General features: G+C 49.1%; 1 protein-coding gene across 1 annotated transcript; it reads right to left on the reverse strand.

The window, feature by feature from the left end:
* Positions 1-5411: 5411 nt before the first annotated feature.
* FGFBP3 (fibroblast growth factor binding protein 3) lies at positions 5412-6718 on the reverse strand. The gene is made up of 2 exons (XM_072871199.1): positions 6637-6718; positions 5412-6182 (listed from the first exon to the last, which is right to left on the reverse strand). The coding sequence occupies exon 2, from the start codon at positions 6092-6094 to the stop codon at positions 5570-5572; it is 525 nt and encodes a 174-aa protein (XP_072727300.1). The 5' UTR covers positions 6095-6182; positions 6637-6718; the 3' UTR covers positions 5412-5569.
* Between the last annotated feature and the right edge of the window lie 5403 nt (positions 6719-12121).

Genomic DNA, 12121 nt, shown 5'->3' on the forward strand with positions numbered 1-12121 from the left:
TGCTGGGGGCAAGGCTGCTGGCCGGCTTGGACCAAATACACTGCAATGTATGGTATTAAGTACATTTTTGCACTGCTGCCTATGTAAATAATGGCATCTTGGTCAGGTATTTCTCTCCCTATTCCATCCTCCTGCTTTTTTCCTAATATTGGGCATTTTCCCCACGGAAGTGCCTAGTGCAGAACCCTGGGAAGAGTAATTCCTGTTGTGTGCTGGGACAAAAGACTGAACCGCTCAAAGTTTGGGGTCTGCAACCCCAGAGCCATCTCGGGAGCAGCCGCCTCAGGGGTGGCAGCTGTGCCAGGGCTGTGCCTGCTGCCACTGGTCCCAGTGCCACATCTCCTGGCAACCTCCTCCAGCAGTCTCTCACTTTGTTCCAGGCTTCATGGCCACTGACGTTTCTGGGTGAAACTCTCTGCAGCTTAGCCATTTCAAGGTATTTTTTTAAATTGACCTCCATAGACTGCTTCCCGCAGTACCGTGGTGCTTGTGCTGGCAGCGACCCAGTGCCACTTGTGAAAGGATCATCTTTTACGTGTCTGCACTGAGATAGCACAACGTGCTGCCTTCCGATACTGTGGCTAACTCTGCATGTCTTGAAATGGGTTGGGAAGAGGGGAGCAGGAGCAGAAGCAAAGCTCAGCGCTGTTTCTGCAGGTCCTGAGAGTGTAACAAATGAAAAGAGGGCAGAGAAAGCAATTTGCAGAGTCAGTGTTAGTAATGTAGGTGTGCGTGAGAGTACTTGTGTGCTCCGCTGCAGTAACTAATCCACTGAGGACATACAACAGCCAGTGCCCGCTAAGCCAAAACTGTAAGTATTTAAAAAATGCTTATGACAACTCAGTAATACTGTGGCACCTTAAATTGCAATAGCTATACTCTATGTGGCAGTATATTGGCATGCATTGGCTTATTTTAGTTTCAGTTTCCCTTTACAAACCAAGAATAAATGGATGGATGGTCCTTCAGAGGACAAGAGCTAGTCCTGTTGTCCAGACAGGGCAGAGCTCATGTGCTGTCTTTCCTTTTGTGGATACTGGACTTTTCTCCCTCCTCGGTCCAGCATAACTCACAGGCGTTAAGCTGACTTACAGACACGGGAATGCTTTCAAGTAAGACACAGCTGTGTCTGTCTAAAGCTGCCGTCACTGTGAGTATCGCTCCTATGCTGAACCTGTGGAGATTCCTGTTCTTAGTTCAGCCCTGCTCAGACAGTGAAGAAAGATTTGTTTCATTTCTTAATTTTGTGATGTCACTTTATAGGAGGGGATTGTTGCAAACAGCAAGGCAGCTTACTGTCTGCTTTAACCTTGCGAATTAGAGTAACATCCTGTAATTGTGCCTTCAAAGTCAGAAAGTGGTGAAAGAGAGATTATTCATTTGCTATTTAATAAGATCAAGGGTTTTCCATGTGTAAAAAGAGTAATTAAAGCCAGCTGCACTAAAAACATACCCAGATTCAGCATCACTGATTCTTCTCTGAAGGAAAATCAAGAAATGGTATTGCCAGCTGTTGAGATTCTGTTGGAAACTCTAGGCACTGAGATAGCTGTTTGTATGGTCTCATGAATACATGAGGAACTGTGAATTCAAACTGGCTGCTGTCGCTACTGAGCAGCCAAAGGAAAGAAAACAATGTTGATTGTGTGCAATATGGCACAAAGCTGATTTTATTTTTTTTACCCTTGAAAACTTCCAAAGAGTTCAGAATTCAAAATCCAGAAACTGAAAAGTCAATTGATTCTTATTTTTTAAGGTAGCTCATGCTTTTCCTTGAAAGACTGAGCTAGTATCCTGATACATTTAGCTGGCAGCACCCTTGTGATGGTAACCCAACCTTGCAGCTGCATGTGGGGAAGGTGCCCTCTCGTTAACTATGCCCACGACCATCTACCTTTGGGATGGGAGAGCTTATCACGCCTGTGGGCTTATCAGGCCTTGCCTATGCTGGCTCTTCTTGCTGAGGACATTGGGTGGCCAGGAGGAGCTGGGAAGGGAAGGATAAGATGACAGGAGCCAGCCAAGCCAAGAACCAGAGAAGTGGTGAAGGACCACCACAGCTGCAGTGGGAGAGCAGAGGTAAGGCTGGCTGCAGAGCGGGTGCGCGGGCAGATTTGGGTGGCTGTGCTAAATCTAGGGGATGACAAGTGCATGTTGTGGTGGAGCTGTCATAGGGCTGGAAAGGAACAGATCCTGTTGGAGGTGAAGATCTTGGCTACAAAGCCTCCCTGTGTTCGGTTGGCTTAGCTGGTGGTGTCAGCTGTCACCTAACCATGGGAGAGGATGAAAATGTTGAGTTTGGAAGCAAAAAGCCACAGTCTTCCCCCTTAAAAACAAAGCTGAGGATCTGACTGTGGTTTTCCAGCCTTTGGGATCTGCAATATCCAAAGTACAAAAACTGAGTATTTGTTGCCATTCAGCTCTAGGCATTGCTGTTGTTAACCACAGTAAATGCAATGAATACAGTCTCTTGGGTTGTTGTGTTTCATTATTTGGTGGTGCTATAGGAAAGACTTTGAGCTCTTTTGGAGAGTCAGGGGAATAATGTGGTGAAACACAGAGCAAGGGATCCTCTTCTTTCTTCTCCCTCTCAGGTAAAACAATGAATTTGTTCAGAGTTCCTAGTTGGGATTTTAAACACAAGGCGATGTGGGTAATCAGATCAGTTGCCATGGTGTTCCACCTTTGCATCTGATGGTGTGAAATGCAAGCTCTAACGGCACTGCACAAAGCCGCTGTGCCGGTGCCATGGAAGTAAAACAAAGCTGCCTATTACTGCAAGAAATTGTGCAATGCTATGGCCAGCAGCCTGCTGTATGGCTGTTCGTATGACAGACATATGAAGGAAAAGTGAGCTGTCATTAAAAAAAAAAAATCGTGTAAATAACATACATTGGTGATCAAGCTTTTGCATAGTGCTGCTGAGGATTATCCAAGCTACTTGCTGTAAAGGAAAATCCCTTGGCACTAAAAGCTGTATACAACAGTCCAGATCCTCTTGAGAGAGCCACTGGGCAGATCCTTATTGCCTCTTGGTGGCCTCCTCACAGCCATCCGTATAGAAAGGGTCTGCAAGTGCTCCCAGTCATGAGCAGGCACCCAGGGCTGTGTAGGACCACAGGCACCTAAATGTGCCGGGGGACAGTCTGGGGGCAGCCGAGGAGGGCTGGTTTGCAGAGTGGGGCATGCTCGTGGCTGCCCTCCTAGCACCCCTCACCTGCACTGTGACGGTACTCAGGTGTATCTGTGGCACTTGGTACATGAAACACGTCTGGGGACTGCAAGCAAGGGGCTTAACTGGAGTACTCCCTCACTGTTAAACATAGAGATTAATGGTGCAAAAGAAGGGCTAAAGGACAGATTGTGAAGGTTCACATGCACTTACAGAGCTACGTAAGCAATGGTTCTGGTTTGGTGCTTTTGTTGGCTTTCGTGGCTTTCTTTAAGCATGTTGAGTTGTAGGTTGGGTGCCTTTAGAGGTTGTCTGAAGGGGCCATGTTTAGGACTAGGAATAAGCAGCTCGCATTGCATAACCTTTTTGAACACTCTGTAGTTCAGCTGTTAAAAGGTAATTTCAAAACTAACACTGAATTTGCCTCTGGGCAGTATTTCATCAATCTCAAACTCTCTGCACAATTATGTTATGAAACTACATTAAGGAAAGTGAACACTACTTGTTATCTTGCCACATTTTGAGCATCACAGTTGCAAGGGCTGCAAGTCAGCAACTGTTTCTCTCTTGTCTGGCTCAAGTTCAATTTCAAATAGTTAAAATTCTGGTTTAGCTCAGTCGCATCATGTCTGTAGGCTGCTGTGCTTACCGGTGAGGCTGAATAACACTTTGTCCTAATAAGCTTGCCAACAGCTTAGCTGTGAAATTCAAACTTTTGCAACACATTGTTACCATTTCCCTTGTATGAAAAGGTGAAATTCTGTAATGCAGCAAGGTAAATAATGCTGCCATAAGAATATATATTACGTGGATAAACACTCATCTATCAGTAATGCTAGAGCTTTGGCAGAGGTGTATTTTCCTGAGGCAGAGAGCTGGTTACACAGGGACCGCTAGCCTTGCAAAAATAGTGCTGACTTCCTCTTCTAGCCCAGCTGCTTCCCCAGTGATTCTTCAGGTTAAAAAGAAGATATACCTGGTGCTTCCTCATGCGACTGCTCCTTGGAACCCTCTTGTTTGAGGGGGACTGGGTTCTATTTTTGACATTGCCCTGTCTGCTTTATCCATGGCTTATGTGGTTGTTTCACTGCACCCATCAGGGATGCGATGTTTGATCCCTGGTCCTGTCATGTGTGAGGGGACCGCAATGGGGCTCTGCTGCTGCTGGGATACTGCTCCTCTGTGCGCCGTCCGCTGATGCAGTGAAATGTTCTGCTTCAGGAATAATGTATGAGAAGCAGCCCTCCGAGTGGCTGCAGGGGTAATTTCAAGATATCCCTGCAGAACAGTTAAATTAATGTCATCCTTAATCAAACACGTCTCTGCAGACAGGTTTCTGCACAAGTGACTCCCCAGGAGCTTCTTTTTTTATGAATGAAGGGGCTAGGTCCTTCCCACATTTACCTCGAGTGCAGCCCTGCGTTCTGCACAGCTGTACTGGGCAGTGGGACAGAGAAGCTGCTGACGCGCAGTTGGGTATGGGCTGCGGAAATCACAGTCCCTTTTCTTAGAATGAGTGGGATGTGTCTAAAGGAGAGAAATCGGGACTGAGGAAAACCTGAGCTTTCCTTACCAAAATGTACCACAGAACTGTGCTTCAGTAAGTGGATAAAGTATTTAACATCCCAAACCCCTCGTCCCCCTTGGTAAAACAACTTGCCTACTTCAGCACTACGTTCCTCTAAATGTGACTGCTGCTTTGGCCTTAGCTCATTAGCGAGGTGAAACACCACTAATCTCCACAATGCAGCCCCTGTACCTAGCTGCTTCTGAGTTTCCCAGTCTTTTCACAGCTGGTTCCTCACCCAACTCTGTTCATGTTCCTGTTCGAAGTCAGCCAGTGATCACCTGCTCTGTGGGAACAGGACCGGACTGGCTTGTTTAGCTTGTGAAATCTTTGTAAGCAAGGAAGCTTTCCCTAGGACTTACTGTTTAGTGAAGTCTCAGTTGTTCCTTATTTTGGTGTAATCGTCTGTTTTTCTAGTTGGGCAATTTCAGTGTAGTTTTAACCTTTAGGCTTACAGAAATTGATTTGGGGAGGGAATAGCTCTCTCAGCCTTTATGTCCTTTGAAAAACCCTAACGTACTCAAAGACATGAACTGTCCCTAGATGCTCTCATCTCAGTTAGCTGACAGACGTCGCGCACGTTGTTCAGCCGCGTAACGGTGCTGTGGCTGTTACCGGGCTCTGACGAGAAAAGAGTTACGCGAGCTTCTTGTCATGAAATAGTCTCCGCTTTATTGGGGAGGAAAAGAGGAAAGCTGACAAAGCCGAGGGACATCGGTGGCAGGCGGGGGAGGGCAGGCAGGGCTGGCAGGGCGGACCGCGGCGGCCGGCCGGGCAGCGCCAGCCCCGGCCCGGGGGGCCGCGCTCCTTCCCGGCGGGGCGGGGGCGGCTCAGCCCTCCCAGAAGCCGACGAAGAAGCTGCACAGCGAGTGCCACCGCTCGGCGCAGTAGGCCTCCGCCGGGTCCCCCGTGGGCTCCGCGGCGGCGGCCGGCGGGGAGGGCCCGGGGCCGGGGGCGGGGGCGGGCAGCAGGCGGAGCTGCGCCTCGGGCGGCGCCCGGCCCGGGCCGCAGAGGCGGGCGCTGAGCGGGCCGGCCTGGGCGCAGGGGTGCCGCCGCCGCCGCAGCCTGCCCAGGATCTGCCGCCAGAACTGGCGGCTGCGGGCGCCGTAGGCGGGGCAGCGGCGCGGCTCCCCGCGGTAGGCGCAGCTCCGCGCCGCCCCGCCGCCCGCCGGCGGCCGGCAGCTCAGCCGCAGCTCGCTGGCCCCCGCCGCCGAGCGCAGCTCCCAGCTGCAGCGGTGCTGCTCCGGCGTGGAGAACCGCCCCGCCTGCGCCGCCGCCTCCGCCTCCCGGCCCGCCCCGCCGGCCGCCGCCGCCCCCAGGGCGGCCAGGGCCAGCAGGGCCAGGGGCAGGCTCATCTCCTCGGCGCCGCGGGAGTCTCCTCCGGTGCCTCAGCGACGGAGCGTCCCGGCACGGGGCCCGCCGGCCCGCCGCATCCTCCGCGCCCTGCGGAGACACGGACGCTGGCGGGCGGGTGCCCCCGCTGCTCCCGCCCGCTGCCCGCCCCGGCGGGAGCGCAGCCCCCGGGGCCGCGCCAGGCGGAGCCGGGTGGGGTTTGTCTCGGCAGAGGGGCGCGGGGCGGGCTTGTCCCTCCGGGGCCGTGGCCCCCGGGGCCTTTAGCTTGTTTCCCTCCCCCCACGCCCCCCCCCGGCTCCGCTGACGGACCGCCGATGGCGGCCGGGCCCCGGGACCACCCCAGCCGGGAAGCCGTAACCCCGCGGCAGCGTGAGCCGAGAGCCCGCACCCGCCGGCTGCGGCATCGAAGCAGCGAGCGGCCGCCGCTCGGCAGCCAGAGCCGGCTCCCGGCCAACCGCTCCCCTAAAGCCCCGCCGTTTCCCCCCCAACCCCCTTTCCTCCCCGTGCCCCCCGCTATGTTCCGCCCTGTCCCGAGGGCACTCACGGCGCGCTGTGGGGTGGGTGGAGGGGCCCGGGGACAGGCGTGCGCGGCGGTCTGCGCTCTCCGGCTGCCGCCGGCGGGGCCGGGGCCGGGGGTTATCAATGGCCGGGGGCTGCCCCCGCCGATGCCCCTCCCCGGCCCGCCGCCCGCGGGGGGACAGCGCGGGGACACGGGGGGACAGCTCTGTGCCCCGACGGCACCGGCTTGCCGGGAATTCCCCGACCCCCCCCCACTCCCCTTTTGTTCGAGGAAACCGCACGCCGGTACCGCAAAACCCTCCCGGGGCTGCGGCGCCGGGGGCGGTGGCCGAGGGAGCGGGGTCTGGGTGCCGAGTGGGGCAGCGGCGGCGGTGCGGATCGCCTCCCCGCGGGGGGATTCTGGTGGACGAGAATCGATTTCTTTCTTTTCCTTTGAAGCTGGCGGAGTTAGATCACAAAAAGGGAATCTCATTTCGGAAGTAAAACAGCCGTGTGGGCTGTTGTGGGGTGGTTGTTTTTTCTTAATGTGGAGGCAGGCTTCCGTGTGTGTGAGGGGTGTTTAAAAAAAAATGCCCGAAGTTTCAAGAGAATGTAGACGTGATCTTTGTGTTACTGCACGTTTCGGGATGGGAGATCAGACACCAGTTTTGGGAATCTCTGGTCGGACGTAGACTCTCAAAATCCACATGCGCTTGCGTGTCATGGGTGACGATTCACTTTGCACATCTGTTCCAAACTGCTTGTCGCTCTGACCCTCTTATGAAGATCGAAGAGAGCAAGCCCTCGAGTTCCCAGCAGCTCCCCACTGTCACCGCAGCAGCGGATCAGCAGAAGAGCGTGTCCCTGCCCAGCACGCCGAGCCCAGCACCGCGCGGCAGAGACGCTCCTCACCCAAGGCACTTGCAGGGGAGGTCTAGGCTGTTCCCTGAGCTGTCACAAGCTTTTGGAAAGATTACTACTGAGCTCTATATATAGATACACTCATATCCCCCATGTATATTTACACCCTATATTTACATTGATGTGGAGATACTATCCAGACCATGGTACCGTCGGTGTAATGCAATAGCTGAACTGCAGCTATCCTAAAGCAGGCAGGGCTGCGGGCACAACGCAGGCTGAGACCAGCTCTGACTCTTGCCCCTCAGCGGCTCGCGGGACAGGGCCCTCCCCGGTACGCAGGGGACAGACACCGTGTGTCAGCCACCGCACCGGCCGGAGCGCGGCAACAAAGGCGTTGGTAGAGCAAAGCTAAAATGTAGCCTTTGCGCAACAAGATAAATGTTGCTGTAATGAAGGCTGACTGGGACAGTGACATCTGCTCTAGGCTTTCTTCTTGTGTCATCCCTCCTTTACAGTGACTTCGTTAAAGATCTACCGTGCTTATAGTAGGGTAGAGTCTGCCAAGCACCCCAAAAGAGTGCCTCAGTTACATGTGGATATTTGGGGGTACTAGTACTCCTCTAATCTTTCCTCATGGCTGTTCTATTTTGGAGAAATAACATTCAGTGGGACTCAATGGAGGAGAGAGAGACTGATATTGACTCATTTATCTTTCTGTGCAAAGTCCTAAAAAGGAAAGACTTCTGCAGAGACTGAGAGAATGACTGCTGGAGAAGAGGTGGGATGCAGAGTCCTTTCTCCAGTTTGGAGGAGGGGAGAGCATTTTCAGATAGATCTCCCATTTCCTAGCTGCATGTCATACTTGGAGCTCTCTCCCTAGTTGGTTGGTTGGGGTGGTGGTGGGGGAAACAGCAGGGGAGAGAGGGTCATGATAAGGAAATAAAATGGCTTAGGCAACAAACCATAGGAGAGGGCTTACAACCAAGAACCTCAAGTGGAAGCTGGTATCACTTTCTGACCTGGAGTTACCTACATAACTGTCTGCGAAGGACAAGGCTTAGCTGACTGTTAGCTGTGCATGGCTCCTTGCTCAGCATGCTGGATTGTGTAAATCCCTTTCATGGGTGCTGAGGACTTCCCATGGGCTGTAGGAGGAATCTTGGCATCTAACTTAGGGCTGTAGGTACCATGAGGCATCATAAAGAACTGCATTGTGACTTTTAAAACCCTCTGTGGCTCCAGTGAGCATAAGGCACATCATGTGCCTTAGCTTATTAGTCCACCAAACCTTGGAGTTGCTTTCAGATTAAGGTCTGACCACCTGTAATTGCTATATATTATTACACTGAGATCCTTGTCCATTTTCCACATTCTTGCTGTCATTTATGCAATGTGAAATGGAGTTGTCTAATATATTTGAGATCGAGATCACTTTTATAGCAGGTTATCCTAAGTGTATCAGGTTTGGAGGGAAATATTACTGTGTGTTTTAATGAACGTTTTGCTGTTATACTTTTTGGACAGTTTACTTTAAACTCGTACAAGTTATTACTCTTCAGGAACTAAGGAAAGAAAATGAAACAGAATGAAAGCTTGCCTAGCCTCCCCATATAGTAATTTTATCCTCCTTAATCTTCTTTGCCATGTTTTCCTGGTACGTATATTTACACACACATTTTCCTCCATGATTGTGACTCATCTTTTGCAGTAAAGCAGATGTTAGTCTTTGATACTTATTGCTTCTATATTAATTTTCCTGCACATGCTACAATTTTATCTCTTGGTTTTGATGAGGATATGGGGGAGGGGAGATCATTCTTACATTACTAAAATCACTGTATCCTTTTGTTCTGTGTTTGCAGTTGAAATAATCTAGCTAGTCTGTGTTGCTGCTGCTGCTGGGTTTTGACTTCTCTTTCCCTACCATCCCCCTCGCCTTAGAATATAACCTTTATAGTCCTAGAATTCAGCTGGTTATGGAGTTCTCTTTGAAAACATGATCAGTGTGCACTGTGGCAGAGATACTTGCCTTGTATCTCCAGAGAGCCTGAAACAAATCTCAGAGGAGTTAATGGGCCTGTCCATCTAAGTAAATGACACAAAGTTAACGTGAACACTCACAGGAACAGTCTAAATCATAGGATTCAGCTCAATGGAGAGAAGTGTAGGATACAGGTCTGAAACACCTGCACAAATCCAAGATGATGGATGGTGACTAAGTAACGCCTGCAGAAATGCATGTAAGGCTACAGTGAATCACAAGCTGAATGTGAGACAACATTTGTCATGCAACTGCAAAAAAGGCAGACACATAAATAAGGATATCGCCTGTAAGACAAACGAAGTAAGGCATGGGCTAAAGCCAGACTTTGACTGGGGCATTGTATCCAGTTTTAAGCATTACTCCTCAAAAAAGATAAAGATCAACTGGACTGAATCTGCAGAAGAGTAATGAGAATATCACAGACCTAGAGAACTTGATTTATGATGAAACAATTTAAGCAATGGGCTTGTTAACCTAAAGAAGAAAAGAACTAAGAAGGCAAATATGGCAATAGTAAAAATTCAATCACTACTTAAAGCTGTCTCCTTCTTTATGCCATTTCATTCCATTTCAGAAGTTCAGACCGTAGCTTTAATTACACTTTTCATTGGCCAATGAATAAATTATGCTGCTAAAATTTAACTCTGAATCAAAAAAACCTATATTCTGTTTATAGGCCACTTCACCCACATTGAAGATATTGTACAGGAAGCTGGGTTAGGGCATTGACTTCAGGGTTTTAAGCTTTGAAAATTCAGTAGAGTTAACCATGTTGTTTACGAAAGGTCCAGTCACTGTGAAGAATAATACTTATTTCTAGCCCCTAGGATTGCAGCAACAATTGTTAATGATTGCAAGAATAGTTTTGCTTTACAAGTGGGAAGTAGCCACAGTCTCCAACCCTGTCATTATAAACTCCTTTTCAGAGAAGTGGGTAGTGTAAAGAACATTGATTCATAAACCTAAATTGTTTTAAATATACAACATGAGCATAGCTGTGTTTAACCTACTTGTTTGAGCTATCAGTTTTCTGATTTCTTGGTACTGGCTCAAGAGAATAAAATAATATTTAATGTGGTAATAAGCATCATCTACAGAGAGAGAGACTGAACTTCTCAGTTACCTGGTCTTGTTCAGGGCAAGCCAAGCTCTGCATGGTATGAAAGACAAAAACTGGTGGCTGAAGAGCCATGCAGAGACAGATTTCTCCATTTGGTCATAAAGCAGAATAAAATATTACCTTACACTGGGAAGGTGCCCAACAGTCCCATTCATCTCTGCTGGGCACCTCAGAAGTTCAGCCCCTAAAGGGTATCATGTATTTACTGGCTTTACTGGTAGAGGTGTCTAATGCTTGATGTCCACTTATGCTGGAGGATCTTCTGAATGCAGACAGTTGTAAGGTTCCTCACTCTGAGCCAGAGCACTGCAAGGCAAAGTTCTGAACCATTTCTCATCATCTTTCCTCCTTCCATCACTAGCTGGCAAGTAAGTGTGACTACTGTTTTGTAAGATTAGGTACAGGTTAATATATTATTACCACCTTTGACCTGCAGATAGCTGAAATTCTGGGGTTTGTGTCCTGTTTCCAATTGTATAGAAGGAACAAAGTGAAAGAAGAATTTCCTTGCTCAAATTTTCCTTTCTTTTTAAGTCTCTTCTAGATCCTATTTAAGCACTTCTCTAGGGTCAGACTGTTGCCTTTGTCTGGGTTTTTGGCATGTTTGTGTGTTGGTTCTTTCCTTCCCTGCCAATAAAGGTCCCATGAAGTTCAACCCAACCTTTCATTCAAAAGACGGCTTTTTGCAAAATGATAGAAAAGTTAAGGAAACTGTGTAGTATTGACCAGGGATTAGCAGATTTATAAATCAATTTCTTATGCTGCAGAATCTGTTTGAAATAATCCGTATGCCCATCCTTCAGTCAACAGATCATGCTGCTGCTGAATGCTCTCTTGGAAGCCAGGCTGTGGCAGGGTGCTTCAGAATCATCCCAGAATACGGTTTCTCCTCAGTTCATTTGCTTTAACGATAGATGTTCCACATATGTTTCCACCATCTTTTCTGTCTCGCATGCCCTGCAGGTTTTTTCACAAGCTGGTCTGAGTCATTTGCCTTGTGTTCTCCAATGCTGTGTTTTTCACACTGGAGTTCAGGAAATCTTAGTGATTTAAGTTTTTGGTAGTGGTTCCTTTGCTCCATAGGAACCGCTTTGTTCCTCGCACCATGTGTATATTCCTTTCTTGCTTTGACTTGTATATTCTCAACTCAGATTGTTGTATTTCTGATTAGACACACATAACTACATGCTAATTTTTCTAAGCATGTAATTTTTCATATTTAAAATGCCACCTATTAAATGTTTTCTTCTATAATCTGCCTTCCACTGTGAGGATGCTTCTTTTCCAGTCGTGTAAAGGTCACCATTCTTACTGTTTACCTTCATAAGCAAACTTATGAAGTTTTTTTATTTCTGTTTCTCAAGTGTTTGTCAAAGAGGCATTGTTGTCTCCTTTTGCAGAGAACCCACATGACCACTATTTCCTTCCTTCTTTCTTCACTGTATAATTAATGGACTGACCTCAGCATTGACAATGCCCCTTGTTGAGCTTGCTATGGGAGCT

The sequence above is a fragment of the Ciconia boyciana genome, chromosome 8 (assembly GCF_034638445.1).
Source record: "Ciconia boyciana chromosome 8, ASM3463844v1, whole genome shotgun sequence".
In the NCBI taxonomy this organism is placed as follows: domain Eukaryota; kingdom Metazoa; phylum Chordata; class Aves; order Ciconiiformes; family Ciconiidae; genus Ciconia; species Ciconia boyciana.

Excerpts from the sequence above, each read along its gene's own strand:
- FGFBP3 (XM_072871199.1), bottom strand. The coding sequence starts at position 6,094 with ATGAGCCTGCCCCTGGCCCTGCTGGCCCTGGCCGCCCTGGGGGCGGCG.